Source organism: Brienomyrus brachyistius, chromosome 25, assembly GCF_023856365.1.
Source record: "Brienomyrus brachyistius isolate T26 chromosome 25, BBRACH_0.4, whole genome shotgun sequence".
NCBI lineage: Eukaryota > Metazoa > Chordata > Actinopteri > Osteoglossiformes > Mormyridae > Brienomyrus > Brienomyrus brachyistius.
Window position 1 is genome coordinate 5636702 of NC_064557.1, and position 27595 is coordinate 5664296.

At 45.0% G+C, this 27595-nt stretch overlaps 1 protein-coding gene across 1 annotated transcript in view; it reads left to right on the top strand.

The window, feature by feature from the left end:
• Window positions 1-27595, top strand: part of LOC125720454 (protocadherin Fat 4-like) — a 64438-nt gene that overhangs the window by 12504 nt on the left and 24339 nt on the right. The window contains exons 2-3 of the mRNA XM_048995909.1: window positions 24679-24810; window positions 27039-27300. Of these exons, the coding sequence (XP_048851866.1) occupies window positions 24679-24810; window positions 27039-27300 (394 nt within the window). The remainder of the gene's footprint in view (window positions 1-24678; window positions 24811-27038; window positions 27301-27595) is intronic.

Consider the following 27595-nt stretch of genomic DNA (forward strand, 5'->3'; position numbering starts at 1 on the left):
TACTGTATATATCAATGGCTCTGTAAAGGGCTGGATAATTAGTGTGATAAATCCTAGGAAGCCTAATCAGCTTGTCTGGAGCTGAGCAGCTGATGTAGCCCAACCCAGGATGCCTTCTGAATTCCTTGTTCCTTGTTTCTCCACCTCTTCAAATTAAGTCCCTCCCTCAGTGCACAATGTAACACAGCAACCACTAAACAGTCATCAGATGTGGCCGGCAGATTTTCCTTAAAAAATTTCCCTCAGGAAATAAATAAATGAATAAATGTAATACAACGTGTCGCGTAAGTCTTCTAAATAAAAGGTGTCATGAATGGATTTGGCTTTCTGAGCTGGCCTCCAATGAAAAATGTATTATTTTGTGAAATTAATATGTACATATTATGTCATTTAATACCGTGAACTGAACGGGAGGTTAGCCGGATGAAGGGTTGACCTTAAAGTAATCGTAGCTGTGTCAAGGCTTGGCTGCATGAGAGGCCTCTTGGCCTTACTTCTGAGGTCAGGTCCGTCAATCAGCATCTTCTTGCCACTGTCCTGTCCAGCTGGGGGAAGCTCTCTTCTCAGTTCTCGTTCTCTGACAGCTTTCGGCTCTCGGCAAATACCACTTACTGATGTCATTCTGGACAAACTGCAATACTTTGTCAAGGGTGTGTTCCTCGAATTAATGAAATAACTTAAGAATGGTCCGAGATGCGTTGTTCTCCTATATTGAAAACTTTCTGGAAATGTTCAGTCAGTGATCCCCTGTCTTTTGTGTGTGTGGATTGTTGGGTAGCACTGTGACCTCACCCCTCCAGGGTCGTGGGAGTGACTCCTTACTCCATATCTCTATCTCCTCCCCATCTTCATACGGGTTTCCTCCAGGTCTTCAGGTTTCCTCCTTCAGTCTAAATAAATAAAGAATTGGGACTCAAAGTTGCCCTCAGTGTGTGACAGTGTGTATATGTGTGTAATCCCTTTGAATCACTAGCATACCGCATAGACACAGTCAGAACATCTGACTTACACACCACTCATACTTATGAATGGGCTGCCATAAAGCCTGTTTGATTAAACATTCTGGTTAAATGTGATGGTTCCTAATAAGGAATGCGTGCACTACTGTGTGATATTGTGCAGCTTAGTGGTTTGTTGGGCTACAGTACAGTACAGTATGTAGTAACTTTTATTATTACTGTATAGTTACAGTTATTACCATGTACTGTATTATCTTTCCTACTTACCTGCAGATTCGACTTAAAGACTGTGTACTTAGGGAACGAATCTCGTTGGTAGTCAGGGGGCAGCCTGTACCGCTGTGTCGTGCCCTGTACATCTTGGGCCTGTAGGCTGACCATGACTCCGCACTAGAGTACACATGGAAAACGGAGGGAGTTCTGATTGTCAGGGTCCACGTCAATATGACCTAGCTGTACTCTGCTACCTATACTCTGCTAGCTATACTCTGCTAGCTATACTCTACTTATTATACTTTGCTAGCCGTAGTTCTCTCTCCTTTTGTGCTTCCCATCCTGTGGTCCTTTAAGACTCTGCTGTACTGTGCCTCATATTCCAGCCCATCATAGCCGATGGTTTCTTCATGTCTGCTTGGCACTGCTGGCCGGCTGGGGATTGAGTCAGACAAACAGAATAGCCGTTCATTGAAAGCATGTTGCACACATTACCACCCGCGGCCGGCCGAGAAGGAGCAAGCTTTCTGAACTGAATGCGTTTATGACGGACAAGCCCGCACTGTAGAGCATGATGGGAAACGTCTCCCAGTTGACCGCCTGGGTGACCCCCATGACCTGTGAAGGGTAGCCACAGTCCCTACGCATGTTCCCAAGCTGTTATTAGGTGAAAAGTGAAAAACTCATCGCATCTCAATGAAATGTGTCCTCTGCCTTTAACCCATATGTGACATAGCAGGGGGCAGCTAATTCAGTGCTGGTGGAGCTGTGCTTGGGGGGTGGGGGGGTGGGTGTTACCTTGCTGGTCAGGGATTCAAACCAGCAGTATTTTGCTCACATGTGTGCTCCTCTAACCATTGGCCCCCGCCGGTGTGGCCCAGCTGAATGAACTCAGTTTGCCCTCATCCTGACTTTCACCCCCCCCCCCCCAAAGCAGTGGTTAGTGTCCCCCGTTGTCCAGAAGAGACTGAGTTCTCCTGTTCTTATTGTCATTCGAAGGCTAACCTGGTGGTGAATGTCATTGTTTAAAGTGGCATTTGAAGGCGGGGAAAAGAACGTACCATTGTGTTTCGTACCATTGTGTTTCGTACCGAGTCGCTTACCGAGGGGCGCAGAGTGTAAGCAGCCTGCTTCCAAAGGGCTACTGTGCGGTTTGGGGAATCGGTCTGTTTTGATACGTGTTTCCGTCCCACATGAATTCCTTCAGTTGACTAATTAAAATCGACCTAATGAGCAGACCAGCATCCTAATGGGTTTTTGTTATTCTTGCAGTTATTTGATTGTATGTATTGGAAGAATTTGTGTCCACATGATGATAAAGAAAAAGGTTTGCAATGATACAAATGAATACTTGCTAGATTCACATGAAAGAGTTCGAGCTTCTTTTCCGTGTCTGACATGAACTCCTCAGGCATCACGTCAGAAAGTCATCTACAAACACTCGGATCGTGCATATCTTCAAAGGTCATCAGATTGTTTCTCCCCCCCCCCGCTTGCTACATTTGCTTTGCCTGTCATCTGGACTACATTACCAATCTGTAGTTTGATCTGCTAACTGAGCAATGACCTGCCTGAAGCCTGGTTTGGGGTTTGCGTCCAAGTTAAATATGTGGCGATTCTTAGCATGAGGATAAACCGGTCCGTGCGGCGTGCGCCGTTATCTTCGTGAGAAAAACATCACAGGGATCAGACCTGCGGAATGTTTGCTACAGATCAGCTGGGATCGACTGCTCTGTGTTAGCTGTTCACACACGCAGCTGCGTTTCCAGGAATAAGAGTTTTAAAAAAGTATAATTTTAGAAGCGCTTCATATTCCCTTTAAACAATCCATTTATTTTCTGCAACCGTTTATCCAGTGTGGGGTTGTGGCCATCCTGGAGCCTGTCTGGGGAGTCTCTGCAGACTGACCCAGCTCTTGAGAAGGTAAACGTTCTCAATAAGGGAAATTTAAAGGCATCCACCTAAACTGCATGTCTCTGTAGAAGGAAACGGAATTGCCCCTATTTTTAAATAATCTTTACAAAAACTATGTATTTTATTGTACTTATTTCACATTTTATATAATGTCACAAGCTAAATTGGAATATCCTCTTTACTTTCAAGAGCAGTTTTTAGGCACGTTTTGAAAAATGTACGGCTGTGTCTTACTTCAAATCCGTGTCTTCAAATCTTCCTTGAGGTGGGAAAAGTGAGAAACTGTCATCACACCTCAAGGAAATGTGTCCTTTGCATCTAACCCATATGTGAGACAGGGGGCAGCTAATTCAGCGCTGGGGAGCAGCGTCGTTTCAGTAAGTGCCGTGTCTCACTTAGAGGCTGGATATTTTCTTTTATTCTATAAGGATTTATGGTACCTATTATGCCTCATCTATTAAACGATCATAAATGTATGGGAGGGTAGATATATTGTTGTTCAGAGGCTTTGGCTGTTTGCTGTGAGCAGTGAAATATAGCAAAACCGTTTAATAGTGACAAAAATTCCTCATTACTCATGCACACTTACAGAGAGAGAGGGATTTCGCCGATGTGTTATGAATTAAAAAAAAAACGTGTAGCATCAGCTGATAAGACGGAAGTTCCTGTGTGGCTGTAAACTGGCTGCCATGCCGATGTGCTGTCAAACTTACACTTTTCGGGGTATTACTCTTATTAATGAACATAATACAAGAGGCCATCTTATTAGACCTGCCATCAACAAGCCTTTATTTAAAGTAATGCTCTTAGCAGATTGTTAAGCTTTCGGGGAATGTTTCAGAAGGCCAGCCCAAGCGCCGATGCATTGTCACTCGCTGATTAGTGACACTTTAATAAAGTCATTGGAGGGTCGGTGGGCTGAATTTCCCACCTTTTTAGCCGTTTCTATGGTCACGGGCAAAACGACCTTCATTCTGGCCTCTATGCTATTATTTCGATGCAAATCTTTAGCCTGACTCGGGGTTCCCTGCGATCGCTGTGGCAGAGGGCTCTCTGTAAGAACGTGGCGCTCCGTTTCCTTCTGTTTTCTCGATTTGACAGCGATTCACTAAATTGGCCCTTAAGACACTGACAAAATGTTGGCAAAAACGTCTTTCTCCCCCCCGCGGTTCTTTACGGACGAGTCAGCGCAGACAAAGACCCTCCTCCATTCCGCTTGACCGGATCAGCTGAAGCCAATGTTTTGGGCGACCGCTTTTTTAAAGAACATTCTCAGCATTTTCCTGCCCTTCTGACTGCAACACTGAGAAGGAAACAACGAATGTGTTGAATCCGCTCCGCTGAAATTGTTCCTTGAGTGACTTACGTGCTGGTTCTCGTCCCCAAATTCCTGATGCGAGGTGCAGCAGTCGTCACAGGCTCCGCTGCGTGATGCAGACCCCAGCAGCATGAAGCCGCACCTTCACAGCTAAAGAAAAGGACACAAAGTGGCCAATCGAATCGCACCGTTGCTGCTGCTCAACCTGCGTCCAGGAATCCAGCACCGTGGAGGTTTCTGCAGCTGTTATCTGTCATGGCGCTTTGCGGATAAGTGCTGGCCTTCTCAGAGACGGGGCTTTAGGGATGGTAGTCTGGATCCTGATGTACTTATCAGTCCGTTCTCCCAGGAATGTTGTTCTTAGATAAGGAGCTAAGCACACGTGGGGCCTGGAGGCTGTGAGGTGAAGCCTAAAGCACGCATTTGGCCGCTCTGCTGTCCGGCCACACGGCTCAGAGGGATTTCCCAGAAGCCCCCTGTCCGCCACTGGCACCACTTAGCCTCCTTCTTGACCCCAACGTCACTGTACTGTTTGACTCAGGGATATTGAAGCTGATTGATCCCAATGTGATGAGTCTCACCTGGTTGTAACAGTACTGCTGGGCCCATCTTTCTGCTCTGTGACAGTACTGGGCTCGGTGTTTGGAGGTGAGAGCACTAATTCCGACCACACTGGCTGTCCCTACCTGTCCTAATCATGCAGTTTTACTCGCATTGTGAAACTGCTTCTCAACCCCATCGCGATCATTCTGTCTGGCCCTATTATGATTGTACAGTGTGATTGCAATCTGATCAATGTGTTTGACCCAGTTGTGGTCATTTTGTTTCATTCCACTGTAATTTAGCTGTTTGATTCCATTGTTTTTGATGTTTCAGCCTATTATGATCATCATCTTAACTATGATTATTATTGTAAATTTGACACTATTGTACATAGACCTGCTGTTTAACCACATTGCAGTTTTTTTCTTTAGATTCAGAGTGACCATACCGTTTGATCACAACGTCACCATGCTGTCTAACCGCACTGCAGTTCATAGGCCTTATATTCATTTGTGACCGTGCTTTTCAACCGCATTGTGGTTCATAGGCCTTATACTCATTTGTGACCGTGCTTTTCAACCGCATTGTGGTTCATAGGCCTTATACTCATTTGTGACCGTGCTTTTCAACCGCATTGTGGTTCATAGGCCTTATACTCATTTGTGACCATGATTTTCAACCGCACTGCGGTTTGGCCATTTAAAAATATAGTGACCATGCCATATGATCCCATTTGGTCTCAGGCAAAACAAAACCAATAAGATTGTCTCCCGTTAACTTCTTACCTCAGTGTCTGTTAGGAGACTAAATATAAAAAAGCTACTGTAGGGGTTTTTACCTGCGACCAATGCATCATCAATCATGACAGTACCAGACATAAACTACAAATAATAATAGATCCCATTCTAATTCTCCTGGTCCAGAGGTCTGAAGATATTCCTTCACATACCCTTGTCTGTTTAAGGACAGCCAGCTTGTAGAATCTTCCATTCATACTGCCTCTCTCTTGGTCTCAAACATTCATAAATCCCAAAAACATCTGACAAATGCAATGATTTGTGATAGTAATTGTAATTTGGTAAATAAATGTTGTCGGTTTGCCTTTGATTACTGAGATGCTCTTGCTGCGGCCAGTTGTGGTTATGAATAGCTATTTAATGAAATGCTTAGATTACCTTATGTAATTCATTTTCCCCACAGTGCGTATCACGGCGGGTGAAGTTCGGGCTTGTTAGGGGATGACACTATTTTTGACCACTGTCGCCATTATTCCCTCATTTTCCCACATTTTGTTTTGCCTTTTAAGCATTCGCTTGGAGTCTGTATGACCGAATGCGATCCAGTTAGCGATTCATGCTGACCACAGCCACAGGGTGGATGGGGACCAATCAGATTTCCTCATGCTGGGTACTGCAGTCACATGGCCGTCTGTGTCAGGGCGAAAGGGCCTTACCTTACACTTACAGTACTCTGCAAACAAATTCCTTTTTTGGGGGTTGATTTCTTTTCTCTTTCATTAGTTGTCTCTAAACAAATTTTGCAGATTCTCTTTCTATTTTTTTTTTTTTTTTTTTTTTGAGTTTTGTTTTTTTGAACTCTTAAATTTAAGTACTTCCCATGTCGGAAATAGACGCATCAACTGTATAATGTTGCCTGTTTTTTCCAGTCAGAGAGCAAGACTTTATGGATGTATAGCACTGGAAGTTTTTATTTGTAAAAAGCCGGAACTCAACGCATGTAGTTTTCACATTAAATCCTTGAACTTGATTTCCATACAGTCTCAAAATCATTTTCTTAATTCGAAACAAATGCAGTTTTTTTTTTTATGTGGAATGATGAAAGAGTCGACACAGACTTTCCTGGAGTCCCGGTGAGGTCAGGATGTCTCCGTGTTTTCCCATTGGCCGCCGTCACATTTCTCATGAGCTCAGAGCCAGGTAGGAGGGGCTTCACGTGCCCATCCTGACTCATCCAGCCTGCCCAGAGGAGGGTCAGATTGCCTGGTGCATGGCCTGCCTGTCCCTGGCAGCACGGCCTGCTAGGTAACTGCCTGTCCCTGGCAGCACAGCCTGCTGGGTAACTGCCTGCCCCTGGCAGCACGGCCTGCTGGGTAACTGCCTGCCATTTCCCTTGTTAAACTTGGAAGAGGAAAGAGAAAGAACTGACCTTGGAAGCCATGTGTGTTTTTGCCATTAGCGGCTTTTGCGGTTGCGCTCTTCCATCCTGGGCGCCCTGCTCCTGACGTCATCTAAGAAGGCTGCAAACACGGTAGTAATGGGTGGAAACTGATCACGTCTTCCAGAAGCATGCCACAAAAAAATAAAACGAAATCCCTGCTGCACAGGTGGATCGTTAACTCAGAATTTCCGGTAAATTGCGATGACGCGGCGTCCAGGGTTACCCTGGTTTGTGACCGTAGGCGCTCAGAATAGACTGGATCACTACGTGCCTAATGGATGGATGAGTGTTGGTCTTTACGGTTCTTGCATCCTGGGTTATGAGTGTGAAAGTACAAAAGCTTATAGGTTCATTTTGACCTCTTGATACGCTGGAGAATTTAATTACCGACCTTGATTGCTCATCAGTAAGTGTTTCCAGTGCATTACTGGGCATAAGCAGGTTCAGCAGTGGGGTGTCGGAATCCAGAGGTCAGACCCCTGCTGCAGTGCTCTAACTGCGCCTCATCCAGTTCCGGCTGCCTTCTGGTTGACATGCTACTGGTCGCTGGTTAACAAGCACAGTTTGCAAACTCATGCTAACCCTCCAGAAGAAGACCACGGTACGGATGGAAATGGGACTTATTCCATCACACTGTTTGAAGGTGATCAGCATGATTGCTGCTGTTTTTAATCCTGCTAGATTTCACGGTGACGGGATTTTCACTTGAATCCCCCGAGTAGCTGTGGATTGTAAGTGTGATTCCGGAGTAGATCTGCATGCAGCAGCATGGAGAAGCGGCTTCACAGCTGGAGAAGGTGGCCAGTGAGTTAATGATGTCAGTCTGTTCTTATGTTCTTTACATTCTCCTTGTTGAACTCCTTTACTCCTCCTGTTCATGTGCTCTTGGTAAAGCCAGTAATACTCCGTTTGGAAAAGCACAAATGAAGTAGGCTGAAGGACAGCTGCCAGTATTGAAAAGAGCCACAAAGGTGTATGAAAATACCGTAAAAGCTCAGGTGCTCATTGCTGTAAATGTGGACAGACTGCGTCTTGCAGTTTGGTTTCATAGTGGATCTGGTGCAAAGCTGAGGTTATCTATCGGTAGTCTACAAGTAGTCTACTGCTAGTCTTCTGGTGGTCTTCAAGAGGTCTTCTCTGCATGCCATGTATCCTGGTGGTCCGGGAAGTGCTGCTACTCTCCCTGTTGCTGGGCTTTCCCACAGCTGTACACCTTTGCATCTTAAATTAATCAATGTCAATGTAAGCAACTGGGGTTGTTTTAAGGCCTGGTCGTTTGTCTCACTCGCTTTTCCTGCAGTCGTCTCCACAGTCACTGTAAAACAGCTGAATACCAACAGTACCTGTACTGTAAGCTACAAATGGCCAGAAGGGCTATTGTGCCCTATATGTAACATAGGCGATCGCCTACACTGCCACTTGCTTAGGGGGGCGCTAATGAGCCAGTGGAAAAAAGCAGAAGAAATAACTGCATTCCGGAACATTAGTTATTTACACTAGTTTTAATTTCTCTTAATTTTTCTCCTTAACATGCGCTAGGTAGCTAGTTAACAGTCAGGTACCCTGCGTGACTCAGACGTTTTTAAATTGAAATGAGCTGACAAGGCTTTTTATTTTTTCCTTGTCCTGCTCATAACCGACATCTTTCTTAAGTGCAGTTGATGCTATATTAATTTTTATGCCTTAATAAGTGCATGGAATTTAATTAAGATAGAACGATTTTGTTGTGATTTTGGCTTTCTTATGTGCAGAGTAATTTAATTTTGGGTTGTGCAAGAGGACGCCTCCTAGGTGCTGGTCAGCTGGCGAGGTCTCAGGGACCTCGTGCCGATTTTTAATGCGCTTCACAGGATCCGCAGCAGAGCGGCATCTCGTTTGCTTCCTGCCGATTACCGCGCATGATGGTAATGTAGTGCAGGGGTAACTGGGTCCAGCAGTGAGTCATCCCACGGCGTATCAGTGGCTCCTCACTCCACACAGGAATCCTATAATCTTCAGCACTGGTCCGGGGCCAGATCCTAATGGGATCGTCTTTGGAACTTGGTATTTATCATCCATTATACTTGAGGGTATTTACATGCCTCATGGCTGGAATATCTCCTAAAAAAATAAATAAATAAAAAAAATCCAAGAAAATCATGTGTTTCTTGTTCTGCGGATTGTCTCACGCTGCAGGTTCTGCGGGCGTTTGTGGGGCTGTATGGGTTCTTGTTACCTTAATGAGGATGCAAGTGCTGATGACCCCCTCAGCTTCCAGCAAGGCGCTGGAACACAACATTACCCTATGGCATTTTCTTCATGGGGGGGTTCGTTGTTCAAAATGGCTTACAAACAGATATTCCATTTTGGGTGAATATCACAGCTGGAAAGCAAGCTTTTCTAATGAGCTTTTTGGAGGACGTATACTATCGCTTTGTTCAGCCCATTCTTTGTGCATCAGGGTAGAGTAAATGGGGCTTTATTTGTGCGCTACAATAGCTGTCCAATCCCTTTGTACCTTTAAGAGCTGCGGGCTTTCTGTGGTTCTGCAGGCAATTGACCTCTTTTACCCAGGGGCTGTTTACCAAGACCGGAAAGGAGCTGCCCCAGTGTCACAGTGACACGTGTGGCTCATGGAGCTGCTGGGGTGGGATTATCTCTAGAGGAAGGTTTACAAGGGGTCCCTCACCGCAACAGGGTCAGCACGCCCTTTGCATTCCTACAGTGCTGCTAGTAGCACTTTTCATGCATCATGTGACTTGTACTACAACCCAGCAGGGGGTGGGGGGGGGGGCAGGTCACAGTGCCTTTTGGCCCGAGAAAGAACCTTAAATTCCCCAGACAGTTCCTGCTATTTACAACCAACAACAACAGGAAGCCTGACTGAGACAGCAGTTTTTCCTTTTTGTTCCCGGAGCCCAACGGGTCACCCTGCGTCGCCTTATCGCAAGTCACTTTGTTTACAGTGGAAGAGGCCGGTAGGAAAGGCCACTCGGGACGAACTGGGCCATGGAGTCACAATGCCAGGTATCATGCATCATCAGGGGAGCCTCCAGGCCGGAGCTGAGCTGGCAGAAGTTTCAGATCCTACAGTCTCCATATTCGCCTGCCAACTTTTAATTGGTATCAGTTTTACTTGCAGAACCCCATTTGTTTTAATGGCAGGAATCATGTGCATCATTCTATGTAAGATAAACGTATGTTTCTAACCCTCACTGATGGCAGCACAGGGGTTGGCACTGCAACCTCATGGCAAGAAGGTCCTGGGTTCGGTCCAAAAGCGTGCAGGACAGGTTGATTGTTGGGTCTGAATTGGCCCTGTAGTTGTGTGAGTGTGAGTGTGTGAGTGTGTGTGTGCCCTGCGTTGGCGCCTGCCCAGGACTGGTTCCCACCTACGCCCGTTGTTCCCAGAATGGGCTCCAGTCCCCCCACGACCCCAATTGGGCTTCGCCGGTTTCAGAAAATGGATGGATGGATGTTTTGCTATAATACTGGACACTAATGCAGTCCCCACTGTTCGGTTTATTTACCAAATGTGCTCAGGTATTACTTGCATCATTTTTTATTTAACTGGCTTACATTTGCTTTTTAAAGTACTGCAGAATCTTTAGTTTGGCTTTTAAATTAACAGACTGAGAAGTTGTGATTATCTGGAAAATTGATTATAACACTTTTATTTTAGCATTAAATTTCACTTTAGAGTTAACGTTTTTAGTGACTGTAATTTAGAATAAATAAATATAACAAGGTTTTCTTTTTCTTTGTTTATTTCAGTAAGGCTAATTTGCAGACGAAATAAAAAGACGTGCCGCTCCAATGGAGACCAAAAAACTTGCATTTTCAAGAAATTACTGCTGGTTTGTAACCAGTATCAAAGCTACTGGCCTAAAGACTTTAAAATTTACAAAGACTTTAATTTAATAGGTGTGCATAGCACGTTCTTGTTGCTAACAATGAAATCATTTTAAGATGTTCAATTCCTCTGCTAGCTCGATGCTGCTTTAAATTCCATGCATTCTGCTGTGATGCTCCTCTGGTCCTTCAATAGCCTTGTTAGGTTCTTATGCTTACATCTGTACCTGGGAAGCCTTGATGCACTTAAGCAAACTGTAGGTGACTCTTTGTCGGCATGTGTGTTTGTAGAGTTTTAATCAAAGAAGTGCAAGGTCAATGCTGCAGGCTGCATGCTGTGCAGTTCCTTCGATTTTCCATCCTTAGTCTTTAAATGAATCCCAAAGGAAGCTTAGGATCTGCTTCCAGGACACTTAGTTACCTCACAAGAGCCTTTAGAAGTTCTTTTGGGTCACCGGAAGTTTATCTTCGTGCATCACGGAAAGGAGAGCAGGCATATAAGAGATGGTCCTGTTTATGGTGTTCAGTGCAGATTCGCAAATTGCCTGAGAAAATGGTTTCCAGGTTGGTCTCCTGCTTCTTCTTCTTAACTCCTTTTTTGGAGCGGGCTCTTCTCCAGAAAAGCTGCGAAGCGATCCCGCGCAGAGAGAACTCGTGTGAACGGCACATTTTCCGCATTCGAGCGCGTGACGCTTGCCAGCGGGGCGTGGGCGCATCACCACAGGTGTAATTTCCACCACGGCGCAGCCCACGACTTGTGGGTTCCGTCGCTTTGCTCTAAACCTCAGCACAACGGGCTTCCAGGGCGGATCGGTCCCTCAGACCCTAAATCCAGGGCATCTACAGTCCCAGATGCTGCCCGGGACAGAGGCTCTCTAGCCGTGGTTAGACATAATCAGCATCGTTCTGCGGTGAGCGTGTTTTAAATCTGGCCGGCGCCTCATGCGGGCCTGTCTGTTGCATGCTGGTCCGTGGTTACCATCCTGTGGAGATTTTATATTCCCCGGTCTGGCCTTTCATGCTTCACACCAACTGCCTCACATGTTATCTGGCATGTCTGAGATGCGTGTGGCTGTATGTTCAGTATATCGGCTTAAGCAGCAGTATTCCGACGTGTAATCGTGTAGCAGGCTGTCAGGTTACATTCAAGCAGTCCCAACGATCGCCTTGTGTAAAGTAGCATATGGTAAGTGACCTCAGTGGTACTGTGGTTCCAAAACTGTCAAAATTCCCTGTGTTTAGAAAAAACGGCTCTGCTGATTAAAAACATAAAACCATTGTTTCAAACGACATTCCTTTTCCTGAAGTAGCGCAAGTTGTTGCAGACCTACACAAATCTGGGTATTTCCAAGAGTTATATTTGTGAAAGTGGGCAGAGGTGGCAGTTATGCTTACAACGAAAAATCTTACAATGCCCACCCCCCCTCCCCCCCAGTTCTCACCTCATAACTGAAATGGTTACTGCTCACAAAAATTCAAGAGTCCTGTGCCTTTGCAGGCACGTGGAAAAGCAGTCTGGGTAGAATTTATTGTTTTTACTTTTGCTCTTAATGTTAAAGGTTTGGCAAAATGTCATGTCTGATTAGCCTGTTATGGGTGTGTGTGCCCTGTAATGAACTGGCATCCTGTCCAGTATGTACCCCTGCCCTGTGATGGACTGGCATCCCACCCAGGGTGTACCCCAGCCCTGTGCCCTGTGATGGATGGATGGGTAAAGCAGTGAATTCGCTAGGAACAGTGAGGCTGCCAGTTTGTCACTCTTGTTTGTTGACAATTCAATGATTAAAGCAAAAAATAAAAAACTACAAAGGATTCCGTTACTTCTGACAATATTTCCTGTTATGACTTGACTCTGGACTCATTGTAGTGGCTCTGCTGTTTCTCTTGAGCAGGGAATGTGCTGTAGATGTTTCAGTGTAACAATTAGTATTACTTCATACGTGCCTGAGTAATGGATGAGTAATTCATGGAGCTGGAAACTGCTCCAGCAGGAAAGCCATTGGTACAGCCCAGGCTTCGCTATATTGTGATGTTCGGAATGCACGGCTTGTTGTTTTAACGGCTAGAAACAATCCTTTGCAGCATTCCGATCCCCCCAGTGGTGACGCCAGCATATTAACGGAAGAGGAAATGAAGCCAGCCAGCCACAGCAGGCCAGTGAGGAGGACAGACGTTAGACCTCGCGTCCTTCCACTCCGTCCTTAGTGTTAGAAAAAAAAAAAGAGATTTTCCCTGCAGTTTTTCCACCGGCTCACTAAATGTGCCTTTTATGATATTTTCGCCACTGACAATGAGGGTATGGAAAGAAGTTGGCCTTTGTTTGCTGACAACTGGGACTATTAGGACAATGGAGGAACAAAGCTGCTGTTCCACCTTTTGGTCTGGAAAGGATCACAGTGTCTTACTGTGCCATGTACAGTGATATCATATGACGGGGGAAGTCTAGTCTCCTGCCAATTTCTATTATGTTGGAGAAGCAGAACTGCTGGAGGCGCCTGGTCTTAAGTACGGCTCTTAGGACTGTGACACGTGCATTTCCCAGTGGCTGATATACTCATGTTACTCACCACCTGTAATGTCCTCCAGAATTTTCCTGTGTTGTGAATAATGGAGTAGGGTGAGTCTATATGTGCAGATATTTCTGAAGCATATGTGGCCCCTATGTAACAAATAAAGATTTAAACACTCCTGGTAACTGGAAATACCGATTTCAGTTGTTAAAACGGTTCTACTTTGATACCACACAAGTCATAGATAAAAATGTACTGTAGACTGGTTGGTTATTGAACGATCTTAGAAATTATGCTACTGGCTCTGAGTAATTTGCTCTACTCATTATACTTTTAGGATGTATGTGGGGGGTTTACTTACACTAAGATGTTCTGAGGGCAGAAGGAAGAATAATTGGTTCAGGGAGATAACCAATCGGATTGTATAGAAGGTCCAAGACATCTGATTGGATAGTCCCACCTTCTTTAGTTGCTTGGACTCGTCTCCTTTATAAGATTGGTTATCTTTCTGAACCAATCATTCATCTCTCCGTCTTCAAAACATGTGTAAGTAAAACTCCCGTGAGCTTTTAGGAGTCACTTAAAGGGCAGAGTCAGACAGGACATCACCCAGCAGCCTGACATCACCCAGGAGCCTGACTCCACCCAGCAGCCTGACTCTAACCGCCTTTAACTCTCGACGGGAGGGAAGCCCTTCACTGGAATAGCTTTAGGTTATTCCTGCCAAACAAACGGGCCTCATCTGGGCTGTGTCCACTCCCTCGCCGCTCTGCCGCCTGGCTCGGTTTACGAAGGGATCACATGTGAACCTTTTAACCCTCCCACAACCCTGCTCATTCCCTGTTACTCGGGAGGCATCACATTCAGTGACGTCCGCTGCCTTTTTTTACTGGCCTCTTTAGCCAGTTTTGGGCTCAGGTCGCTAAGCTGGTTTATCCCCAAGCACTCACAGATTGTTTTGGTTTTTACCATGTTTTTGTGGCTGTTAGTCCAGTAATTGCCACATGGACCCAATCAGCAACCCGCTCTGTATGGTTATACACTGTTTTTGCTCACATCTCTCATACCACATGCCACCCTATTAACTCCCATTGACTGTTGAAGAACACAGTTAGGGCTTTAAGGGGGCATCAAATGTGGGGTGTGGTTTTTACCTAATTCATGAAAAACTTGGGATTAGCAAACATGAGATCAGTAGGTAACTAACACTTAGTTTCTGGTTAATTAATACAGTAAGTAAGTCTTTACCACAACATTATTTGTGTGTCTCGTCCCAAATCCCTGTGTAGGAATATGTCACAAACTCGCATGAAAAAATGAACCAAATCTATTTATATCTAGACTAAATGTGCAGCATTGCAAGGGCGCCAAGTGGGCGGGTCTTTGCAGGTTAACACCGGCAATGTTTGGGCGGTATAGCTTTCCAAAGCTTATCTGATCATCTATGAAGAAGGTTAGTGTTTCATTGAGAAGAACCACAGGCTAAAAACTAACAGCGTTTGTTGGGTTTGATAAAAACGTTTGAATTGACATGGTTAATCTGGAGGAGGGCCACAGTTTTCCGGTCTGAATGTGGCTCTGTTTGTTTTGATATCTGCATTAGCACCAGCCTTTTGCTGGTCTGTCACGAACGCGTGTTGGTTTAGAGGATTCGTCTTGGGAAGACATGCTGACAGAGGTAAGGGGTGCTTCTGCTATGTTAAATCGTGTTTATGATCTGCTGGGTCTGAGGATTTTGAAGGCGTCTCCCCCCAGGCCAGGTGTTTGACCCAGGCTGTGGGTCCGGAACAGTGAGGTACTAAACAGCATAACCAGCCATCTGCTAGGGTGGCCTGCAAGGACCGTTAGAGGCGTCAGGGCAGAAGGAGAAAGTGAGAAATGGCTCTGTCCTCTGAAACAAAGAGGGCCCGAGCGTCAAAGAGAAGAGTGAATGATGACCTTTGACCCCCACACATCATCTCATTCAAAAGCAGCATGGATTTTCATTCGTTCTGACTAACTACAAGTGAAAACAGCTCTCCAGTCTTTAGAAACTATTCTGGATTGTTTCTGTCACTTAGGGCTCATTAATGGGTTTATGTGCAGAAAATTGTTTGCCAAGGGTTCTGCATTAAAATTGAGATGGATGTTTTTTTTTAGAATGAAACGGTAGTTAGAACTTCCATAGGGCTTCTATAAAGTTCCTTTATGTATCCTGGAATGCTTATAGGGAAAAATTTAACGATTTCTTAGGAGCGTGTGTGTGTAGCTAATCATCATGACAACATAGTCAAAAGATTCTTTCCCCTAGCCTTTTTTTTAAATACTTTAACTTTCATAATTTAGATGAAAATTATTCCTGTGATGCAGAAACAATTTCATAATGAAACAAGAATTTTATTGGTCAGTCGTTTTCTTGTGGATATACGCACCAGACAAGGATTTAAGTCCAGCACCGTCCATTTCTGATTAGCTTGATAGTAGAATTATTTTAATATCTACCAGACGCACACAGAACATTCTAGTGCATTTTTATACTGCAAAAATTTTATAAACTAAAATAAAAAAGACTGCAACTGTTGAAAAATCTGTGTACATGCAGTTTTTAATGAGTTTGTATCCCTTTAATAATAATAAAAAAACTTTATTCTGCTTTACATTAAATCAAGGTTTTCTCTTTGACCATCCCTGCCAGAAGTTTCTTGTCAAGCCTCAAATTAACGACGTAGGTGCACGTGTAAAATGAGCAATAGCCGCAATTCTGAAAAAAAAATAATAAAATCCAACAGAGCCTTTTGGATTTAACACCGGCCGCAAGAATGTGTTGATTGAAGCTGAATCTGACCCATGTCTCCCCCAGATCACTCCCACTACACTCACAAGTTCCACAGTTTCAGATTCGCAGAATTAAAATTTGAGTTCAGTTTCTGAACAGAAACTCGTATGCGGGATCAGTTCCAGTTTCCAGGTCTGCACCTTCTTTTCAGTGTCATTTTACAGCTTAAGATGGCTGTGAGGCTCTGTGGGTTTGGATTGCGTGCCCCTGCATTCTGTGCCTGCTGATCGGAAGGTTGCTAGTTCGAATCCCGTGGCTGGTAGAGTGATGTCACCATTGGGCCCTTTACCCCATTTAATCCAGACTCTGTCTGCCCCCGTTGTTTCCTCCTCACTGGTATTTCGCTTTGGAAAACAGCATCTTTTCGATAAATAGATGTTCAAAAAAGCGGACATTTTTGGCTTCCTAACCAGCAATATTTCGTCCTGTAACAGGCAGACTACCTTGTTTGCATTGCGGACCCTAACAGCCCATACTGAAAATACATGGTAAATGCATAATTAACCTAATAGCCCATAATAGTTTGAGCTATTTTCTTTGTGAAAAGTACCACATTCACATTAAATAAAGGCACTGATAATTAACTTTTTGTCACTCATTAGACTGTGCAGTGAACCGAATGTGTGTGATATTATTAGGAACACACAAATAGACTGTATGCACACTTTACTGGATGTGTGGGCGATCGTGGTCACTGGTTTCCCAAGTGCCTCACTCACCTTCGTGCTCCTCAGATGCACCAGCATGACAGGATAAAGTACCTCTGTCAGGTCGATTATAGGCACCACCCCCGAGGAGGTGGTCTGTTTCTGTGCACCAACCCCTGTCCTGATTGTAGGGTTTATCCGAAACATCAGGGAATGAGGAAACGGAGAAGGGATCCCAAGCTGTCGATGTCCAAGGACAGATTGTCCGAGGTCGTCCTCGTGGGTTCAGAACCCACACATGCCTGGGGCTTTTCAGGCTGGAGCCTCCAGTGATTTGTTTACCTCAGATGTTTTTAAAACTATGCTCTCAGCTTTGAGAATATTCCGCAAATCGCAACAGTTCTAATCCAAGGCTGAAATTCCCAAAAACCCCATCGTACTGTGATAACTGTAACATCACAGAGTGAGAGAATTTAATATCAATGTCCCAAAAAAATCTATTATTTCAGGAGTGTGAGAGAAATTCTCCGAAACTGTTTCACAAAATAAACCAAAACCAACGTAATGAGACCACCCTTATCTTTACATGGCCGTCATGATGTAACGTTTCACGTAGACGTGCGTGGATTATTATCGGTGTGAACGGGATACAAACAAATCTCACTTAATATTCCCAATTAAGAACAGTGTTAGTTACCTAGCTATCCAGTTATCAATGTTAAGTTGCTAAAATTAACAGTATGAAGTAATCCATAAAAATGTCCGTCATGAATACAAATGTCAGGTAGTACAGACAAAAATGCTGTTTTAATAGATGATGCCATAAAGCATCTTTTCATTGGTTAATTATATGTAAAACGCTATCAGTAGATGGAGAAGAACGGGCATAATCCATTTATAGTGAAAAGTCACGACCGTTAAAAAGGGAACATGTAGGGTTTTCATTGCATATGGTGACACCTTAAGGATGGAGGATTCAAGTAGGTAGCAGATACAAGAGACAGGAGTTGTGGTGAGATTCTGGATCAGGCAGGGACACGAGCAGACATGCGACTCATATCGGGGGACACGCTCACGGGGTCGGGTATGGGGGGAAAACCTGTTAAATTACCTTGGCAATCAATTAACGATGAGAGGCGCCAACATTCTTCCGAGGCATATGGAGTGAGGGGGTGTGGCCACATTGGCGGAGCGGACTCTATCCTGACACTGAGCTAAGACGCTAGTATGCTAACGTCCTAGCACTGTCCCTGGCCCTGCCCCAATCACATCGCTAATTAGCTTTAAGTTGTAGTAATAAAACAGTATGGGCCCTTTTATAACCATCTGAAATGCACGGTCTGAAGTGCATGATCCAGGTTCATTTAGGGTGCATCCAAATCCACTTTCACAAGTTTAAGTGGTTTATAGCTAAGTGGTCCTGTGTGTAAGAGAGGCCGGCTACCCTAGCTGGGCAGGCGTCTGTGTAGCTGCCTGTCGCTATGTTGATAACACACCCTTAAAATAACTATGAAATACTGCACCATTGGTTTTATATCAGGTTTTTGTTGATCAATTGCACAATTCTTTTCTGCTGCCCCAAGATCACGGTGTGTATCTGACTCCACCTCATTTTGCACCCGACACGATCACATGTGCTCGGACGGGCTCAAGTATGTTTACTATTTAAACGACGTGGGCGCCGGACGAGAGAATGACGACTGCGTTGTGCCGGGAGTACGACAGGACCGTCCATCCTTCTCATGTCAGCAGCTGGACTGTAGGATTGATTATCTTACATGAGGTTAATAAACTTGTTATGATATGTCCGTCATTCTCAGTCCAAGATCAGTATCCCTGAATCTAATTGCGATCGTCAGTGGCCTTTATAGGCTAAGGGGGATTTGTATCTTTCGGTTGTTGGCGAGGTTCCGTTTGTCTGGGGATTGATTGCTCAGGATGACGGTAAAACTTAGCTGGACCTCGAACGAGCAGCTAGAAGACAGTTTACAGCTTTAATGTTTTTCCACTCCAGCAACGGTTCCACAGCTTGGCCACACAACAGACTGGATGGCATTGAAAATCTAGCAGTGAAAAACACGCCCGTATGTAACGGTCTGCTGTAATTAAAAAAAAAAATTAGTGAAAATAATAAGAAAAACATGTTAGTTCTTGGATGTGTTGCATATAGTAAAACACATTAAAATTGAGAAGTCGGGCCTTGCCCATCTAATTTTTTGCCTCTGGTTTCCCCTTCACTTTGGGCCCCAGCATGAAATACTCCCCCAGAAGATGTACCTCACATACAGTTCACGGCAAGATCAGAGGTATCGTGGTTCCTTCCAGGCATAATAGATAGTAGCCCCCTTGTTTGTGGAGCAGAGTCTGCTTCCGATAAGACTCTCGCCAGTCATTTTCCCTCTTTGTTCTGCCTGAACATCGTTATCAGTCATTCCCTGACAGCGGTAATGAAATGCATGCCCACAACACTCCTTAGCGCCAAATCGCTCCTTTGTGCAACCTTGGATTGTGACATCACTGGCTTGGAGGAGCTCAGTATCCCTGAGATTTAGTAGCTTTGCGTGTGTATCCCTGGAGTTCGAGTTGAAAGTACGCAGAGGGACACGAAATGCAGCCTTCACTCTGATTGAATGGCACACTGCTAGTCAAAGAGCTGTACCACTACAATGCATAAGTCTGACATCTGACACGATGTCTCCAGACTGATTTTCATGCGATTATGCATGCGCCTGCTGCCTTTATAGCTTCCTTCTGGTTGGCATCGAACATTTAGCGATAAATTAGAAATGGTTAGCTAGACAATGCAGTTCAATTTTTCACTCTGAACATCTTTTCTTCTAATAATGTCAGCATTATTTTGTTTTATTGTTCGAAACTAGCATATATTGGATGGGAAAAAAATACTTGGAACGTCACAAAACCAGAAAACAATACCAAAAAAATGCAATTATGTCAATTTTTACAGCCCCCAGCTGTTTTCTGAGGGCTCTGACACGAAACCGAAGCAGCCAAGTAAACAAGGTCATTTTATCCATTTTTAATCGTATATTTATCATATATTTGATGCTGCTCATATAATCAATGTACATTCTGAGTATGGATGAGCAGGGACTGTCAAGACATCTTCATTTATACCATTGTTGACTTTGAGTTTTGAAGGTCATTGTCATGGTTAATAGACTGTCAACCTGCTGTTGTTCTGGGAAAAGATGTATAACTTTGAGGTCTTCTAACCATGAACTTCTGATCTCTCCAGAACCTAAAGAACAATGAGGAGAAAGAAACTTTTCACAGCTTCAGACCAGCACCGAGGGCTGGGTTATATCTCACAGCTTCAGACCAGTACTGAGGGCTGGGTTATATCTCACAGCTTCAGACCAGCACCGAGGGCTGGGTTATACCTCACAGTTTCAGACCAGCACCGAGGGCTGGGTTATATCTCACAGCTTCAGACCAGCACCGAGGGCTGGGTTATATCTCACAGCTTCAGACCAGTACTGAGGGCTGGGTTATATCTCACAGCTTCAGACCAGCACCGAGGGCTGGGTTATACCTCACAGCTTCAGACCAGTACTGAGGGCTGGGTTATACCTCACAGTTTCAGACCAGCACCGAGGGCTGGGTTATACCTCACAGCTTCAGACCAGCACCGAGGGCTGGGTTATATCTCACAGCTTCAGACCAGTACTGAGGGCTGGGTTATACCTCACAGCTTCAGACCAGCACCGAGGGCTGGGTTATACCTCACAGCTTCAGACCAGCACCGAGGGCTGGGTTATACCTCACAGCTTCTGACCAGCACCGAGGGCTGGGTTATACCTCACAGCTTCAGACCAGCACTTTGGGCTGGGTTATACCTCACAGCTTCAGACCAGCACCGAGGGCTGGGTTATACCTCACAGCTTCAGACCAGCACCGAGGGCTGGGTTATACCTCACAGCTTCAGACCAGCACCGAGGGCTGGGTTATACCTTACAGCTTCAGACCAACACTGAGGGCTGGGTTATACCTCACAGCTTCAGACCAACACTGAGGGCTGGGTTATACCTCACAGCTTCAGACCAACACTGAGGGCTGGGTTATACCTCAAAGCTTAAGAGGTCTGTGCACGAGGGTGACTACCACTGCAAAAATGAAACAATGCAGACGGTCTGTGACACGAGCATGCCTCGATCTTCTTTGGCCTGGGGAAGAATCTAGCAGAAAGTCCGAAAGAAAATCAGACTAAAGACTGTAAACTGTAAACTGTAGACTGTAAAAAGTGTCCGCAGTAGGTATATGTGCCGCATTTCCTGCACAGGGAGTGTTGGATCCCATAACTTTTGGTATCAGGGTACAAACTTGGCAGTCTTCTTGAGGAAACTCCCCAGCTTCCTCCCTTTCCCAGTCTGGACCAAATCCAGTTGCCAGGGAGATTCATCATCCCACCTCACAGCTTGTGCTGATAGACGAAGCTGGTTGCTGTCATGCTGGAATAAAAAGTCGCCCCTTCATGCCTTAGACACGTTTTATTACGTTTTTATCTTGATTACAAATAGTGGTGGGATAGTGCTTGATATTTACAGTTAACCAGTGAAATTTAAGTTAAAATTGCCATAAATCTTCTGGTCCAGCAGCCTGTTATTAAATATTAGCTGTGAAGTGAGCGACGGAAAGAGATTAATTTTAAAAGGCACCGTTGTTTTGCCTCTCATCTGCAACTGCGATAAACCGACCGTGGACAGACTGCACACCCCACTGTGCCTTCATTGGGATCATTGTTCCTACAGATCGTTATTTTTTTGGGAGGATGCAAGCAATTATGTTGAGTTTAAAAAGGCAGCCGTGCCTCGTTTTAAAGCTACTTCTGTAGACCTGAGGAATGTTTCATGGTCCGCTTTGTCTCTCCCAAACATAGACTGTCTGTGGGCCTGAGGACTGCAGTGGGAAACACTGCCACAGACTAACAAACTAACAATGTCTGTAATACTACAGCATTACACAGTGTGACCCTTTAAAGATTTTATCGATTTGACATAATGATCTTTTTGAAAATTACAATTGTTTTATCTGAAATGAAAGAAATACTGTAATTAGTTTGATGATGTAATTTAGACGTTGTAGACTGCGTATTCTTGCATGGTTACCTTGCGGCCGGAATCATTTTATAAGGTTGGGGGGGTCCAACAGTTTTTTAAGAATTTTTCTGCTGTTTCTTTCATACTATAAAAAACCTAATTTATAAATATGCCTGTAGGGCGAATGAAAGAGCTGGAATTTGTTTTAAGATGTTTCCATCTTTCTAATGTTATATCACAGGGAAAGAAGGACAACATCGCTATCGTTCTGCACTCTAACAAAAAACAAACCCTTTTATTCTCTCTCACATAAGCAGTGTAGCGCTGAAAGGTACCGGTCACGAAATATACGTTATGAAATAAGGCTTTATTCTGAGTTTTATAGGAAGAAAAGCAGCCGGCCTCCTTATTGGGCATTAGGGTGAAAGAAGACAGGAGCGATTTGTCCGGATTCTCAGTGCACAGGGGCGGACTGGCAACAAAACCCGGCCCGGAGATTTGCGACCCAATTTGATAGTTTACCACGAACGGGAGGGGGGGGGCGGGAGTTGGAGTTGCTGACTGGGGGGGGTCTGGTACAATATATTTTGCTGATCGCGATCCTCGGGGACCCAAGTCCCAGCCAATCGGCACATGTTTGTTCCCTCCCAGCTCCCGGCACAAAAACGTGGATTGTCTGCGGGTCTCCGAGGTCCGGCTTGGGAAACACTGATACCGGCCATTGAATGCCAGTGCTGGAGAAAAACGACACAAGTCCTTTCCCAACATTCATGAATTTCGCGATGGCCAGACCCTGCCTGTCCATCCATAAGAAAATGAGTTTGTTTTGCCCCCTGTTGCCATGGGCCGGTTGGCGATGCGCGGTGGGCGTGTGAACATCATGGTGGTGTTGGAAATGGACGATGCTCATTCGCTTAGACCACCTGTGTTATTTCCAGCCCTATAAGACCTAAACTGATCTAATGCCGGCTTTGTTTTCCTGCCTATCAACTTGTCCTGACGACAAAATGTACATATTTCTTTATTCCTTCCACTGTTGCTGTGAAACCTGTCCTCTGTCCCTTTTCCCTCCCCCATACTCATGTCACGTGACTCTCTTCTGCATCCCTCCGCAGAATAAGTGTGTTTAAGGGATTGTCCGATCCCAAGCTGAAGTTAACAGATAGCTGCCCTCATGAAGGACACTGTTGCGCACTGGTGGCTGTATGACAGCTCAGGATACAGATGGCCCCTGTTGTGCGATTAGGGTTAGGCTTAGGGTTAGGCTTAGGCTTAGGGTTAGGTTTAGGCTTAGGCTTAGGCTTAGGCTTAGGGTTAAAATAGTGTCTTCCTCATATATTCATCCATCTAACCCAGGGATGTCAAACTGCAGTCCTGGGGGGCCGGAGCCCTGTGTAGCTTAATTCTTTCCCTGTTCCACCACAAATGATTTAACTTATGAACTCTGTGGCATTTAGCAGAAGCAGTAGGATCAGCTGTGTTAAACGAAGCTAAACCAGAAAATCTGCAGGGCTCCGGCCCCCCAGGACTGGAGTCTGACACCCCTGATCCAAGCTAATTGCGGACACTTCATTTATTAGATTTGATCACAGGACATCTTACAGCACAGCATGAGTATCTCCAGGGCTGTTTTAGGGGGCTTTAAGTGCACATTAATTAGTTTAAATACTTTGTTCTCATTTATTTTCATTAAAATCAGACCGTCCTAATAATGGCTTAATCCCCTGTTTCATAAACCTCTACTAATGCTTCTGCTCCATTGTAGTCGATGCTGGAGCCCGGTAACTCATTCTTTTTTCCAGTCACATAATATCAGCTTGGCTGGGAGTGGTGGCCCAGCATGGAAAGGGAATCATTATAAACCAACACGTTCCACCCAGGCTGACCTCTGACCTCCCATGACCAGCTGAACATCATCTTCCTTCCTCTTCTCCTATTTCCTCTCGCCAGCTTCTCACCATGCCCCATGAGGGCAGTTCGGAGACACGTATCAGATGATGCCATGCTGACTAACCTCCGTGTGCGGCTCGGCTTTATTCACAACACGGGAGAGCGAGAGCGCTAGATAAACGCTCACTGTTAATCAGCTTTGGTCTGCACTGTTTGGGGCAATGCTGCTTCTTATTTACAATAACAGGACACTGACAATTATTTATATACATTTACATGTAAAACAAAAGAACAAAAATCACATGGTAGAACGTTTACAGTTCAGTGCTGTTTACTGGCTTTTTAACAGCATACATTTCCTCAGTTTTGTCACCGCATTGCTTGATCATTCTGTACGGCCAAATGCAGGAGTTTTTGCACCTTTTGTTTTGTTTGCCATTGTTTACTGAAGTGAGGTTACCTCAGAGTTTTGGCATTTCAGCCACCATTTGGGAGCTGGCGGAATGGATAATGGATCAGTTAATCCAACAGAAATTCAGAAGACATCTTGATGTTACTTCAGCCTGCCCTAGATTTTATATTTATCGCTCGGCTCATTACTGAAAGATGCAAATGCGTAATTGGGGATTTTCTGATTAGCAGACACAAGACATTTGTTTTTTTAAATAGTCTGTTTAACATCTATCTCACAACTCGTCTGTTAAACTCCAGATCTGTGGAGACGCAGTAAGAGTAAGACCTCAAAACGCCTTTGAAGGACCAGGCAGCTGGAGGATTTCTTGCTCTCTCTTTTTGTCTCACAGGTGGAAATAACGCTGCAGGACATCAACGACAACGCGCCGGTCTTTCCGAGCGACACCCTCGACGTGACCGTGGAGGAGAACATCAGCAGTGGGGCTAACATCGCGCAGCTAAAAGCGACAGACGCTGATGAAGTAGGACTTCCTGGTTTCCTTACCATGTCCTTGCCTACCGTTGGTGAATTTATGAAAAAGCCTCGTCAACCAAACTGCATTAGTGACACAGCTATAGAGTGGAGACAAGCGTGGGAGACAGTGTGAGAGAGCATGATGATTTGCAGTTTAGGAACCTAAGCTGAGCAGCTCAATACCCGTTGGTGAAAGAATAGGACCTCCTTTATATAGGCACAGCCATTGACGTGTCTGCTGTCTCTCAGCACTGCATAAATCGAAAGCTTTGATCCTGAGATAGCCTAGAAGTGAAAGGGTCACCATGAAAAGGAGATGAAGGCTGAGCTTTCAGCATTACGCTCAGCTGAGAGATTCCCCCAATACATTGTCCTCCCTTTCAGATGTTTTAAAAAGTCAGTTTGGTGCTGGTGTGATGGATTTAAAAGGAGAAACTAATAGGGCTACATTGACTTCAGCCATGAAGCTTCATAACAGATGCCATGTCTGTCCAGGCAGCAGTGTTTCAAAGTGCGGGCCTGTTTCATGGATAACTGTGGATGTATGAATGCAAAACATTACAAAAGGGCTGAAAAGCACTTTCTGGAAAATCATATTGTCTTTATTTACATTGCTGTACCCTCTGCATACGCTACCGGCAAACCAGATGGTAGCGACACACTGAGGACTGCTCACAAACCAACATATATCCATTTTTTTGTAATTAATTTTTTCCCTAGATTTCTGTCAGGAAATTCAGCGTTTGCCGCACATCCTAGAACAAGAAGGTAGAGTTCAAGCCAAGGAAGGAGCTTAGCTCAAACTGGGCAGCCAGCAAAGACCTCCATGTGTGCGAGAACAGCAACATGTGGCCAGGATCCCAAATGCCCAGTGCTGGGCTGAAAAATGGAATTACCAACCCGCAACAGCCCTGCTCTAAACTTCCATCCGCCATCAGTCTAATTTCCGATCTCAATTCCTTTAAGCAAACTGTCAGTGCTTACAGTGTGTTTCGTACCGCGGGATGATTTAGCATCTGTCATAGGAATATACAGGAGGGCTACATTCCCAACACCTCTCCGGAGCGTCCCTCGTGTGCCTCCCTGAATCTTTCCATCCGTTAAGCGAATTTCCTCCCTTCTGTACTCCAGCACTCCGACAGAAGGAACAAAGTGAACGTCCGAATAATATCAGCTTCTACGTTTCTAAAATACCAGCCCTCCCCCCCCCCCCCCCCCCCCCCCCGACCCCCAAAACCATTAATTTGTGGGAGGTGCTTGCGGTTAAATTGCTTTCCCAGATCTGAGCCTGACTGATGTCTGGACGAGCCGCTGAAATGGGAGGGACCTGCTGTTGGAGCCCAGGGCTCCGCTTCCTTGTTGTCCTCTTGGGCCAGCATGTAGCTTTGTGGTTTTGGGATCTATGTCCGCATCCGGAAGGTCATGAGTTTAAAACCCCCGGCCGGCAGTGTGATCATATCACCACTGAGCCCTTGAGCAGGACCCTTAACCCAAAACAAGCTCCAGGAACACTGACTTACTCCGCTGTCTGATCTACAAATGTCTGCTTAAATTACGAAACAACAGCCTGCTTGGTAAATACAATAACCAAATAGGACGTGTAATAATGGGCAGTACAGCAGTTGGGGAAATCAGCTTAAAAGCAGAAGCATTAAACAGCAGTGGATTTAAGAGCAGAACAGAATCATATTCATTTGTTACAAACCAGTAATGTGTGAAGCTACCTCAAGTAAACATCAAGTAAAGAATTAAGAATGTGTTGGTATGATAACTATACTCTCATACGGAGAGTATGCTTTAGCCGGAGATTACTCAAAAGACCGCAAAATCCAAAATATGCAGCTTCAGTTGAAGCCAAAGTAAATGCAGCAAGTCCTTGGATTCTCTTCCTGGGTGGGGGTGAGGGGTGGGGGGGTAAGCCTTAAAATATTATTTGATAAATTTAGGGAAAAAGTGGATACAATGATCAGCTGTGGGAGTTTCTATTAGAGAGTAATTCTCACTCTAATCCCTTGTCACTAAGGGTATGAAATGAGCTACATTGATTTCAGGGTGAGCGTTTATTTGATGACTAGATAGGAAGTGGAGCCCATAGCTTTTATGCGTAATAATAAGGTCTGGGAGATTACTCTGTTCCTGCTTATAATTATCGGCTTATCCTCTAATCCAGTGGCTGCCGCATTCGCGCTCACGTATTAAAGGGGGAGCCACACATGCTTGTGTCCATACTCTCAGGGTCCCAATGCTCTGGTGACGTACGCCATCATCAGCGGCGCCAACGACAGCTTCCGCGTCAACCCCGAGTCGGGCGAGCTGATCGCCACGAAGCGCCTGGACCGGGAGAAGCGGTCCAAGTACTCGCTGCTGGTGCGGGCCGACGACGGGAAGCAGTCCTCAGACATGAGGGTGAACATCGCGGTCAGCGACGTCAACGACCACACGCCGCGCTTCTCTCGCGGCGTGTACTCCTTCGACATCCCAGAAGACACCGCTCCAGGTACGAGGCACCCTTTATCACCTTCGTTTAACCCATAAATCGCCAACCGTTATTAGAATAATTCAAATTAGGGCTTAAGTCGGAATATAATAGAGAATTAGGTAACACTTTACCGGAGGGGCCACAATTAACTTAATTACTCAGCTACTACTCAAGAATAAATGATAAACTGATACAGTTTCTGCATGACATACATGAACTGTCGTGATTGGTTACTCATGAACGAGCATGGACTCAGTTTGTAACAAGCACTTAGTTACTGGTTAATTAACGCATGAAATATGCTACATTATTT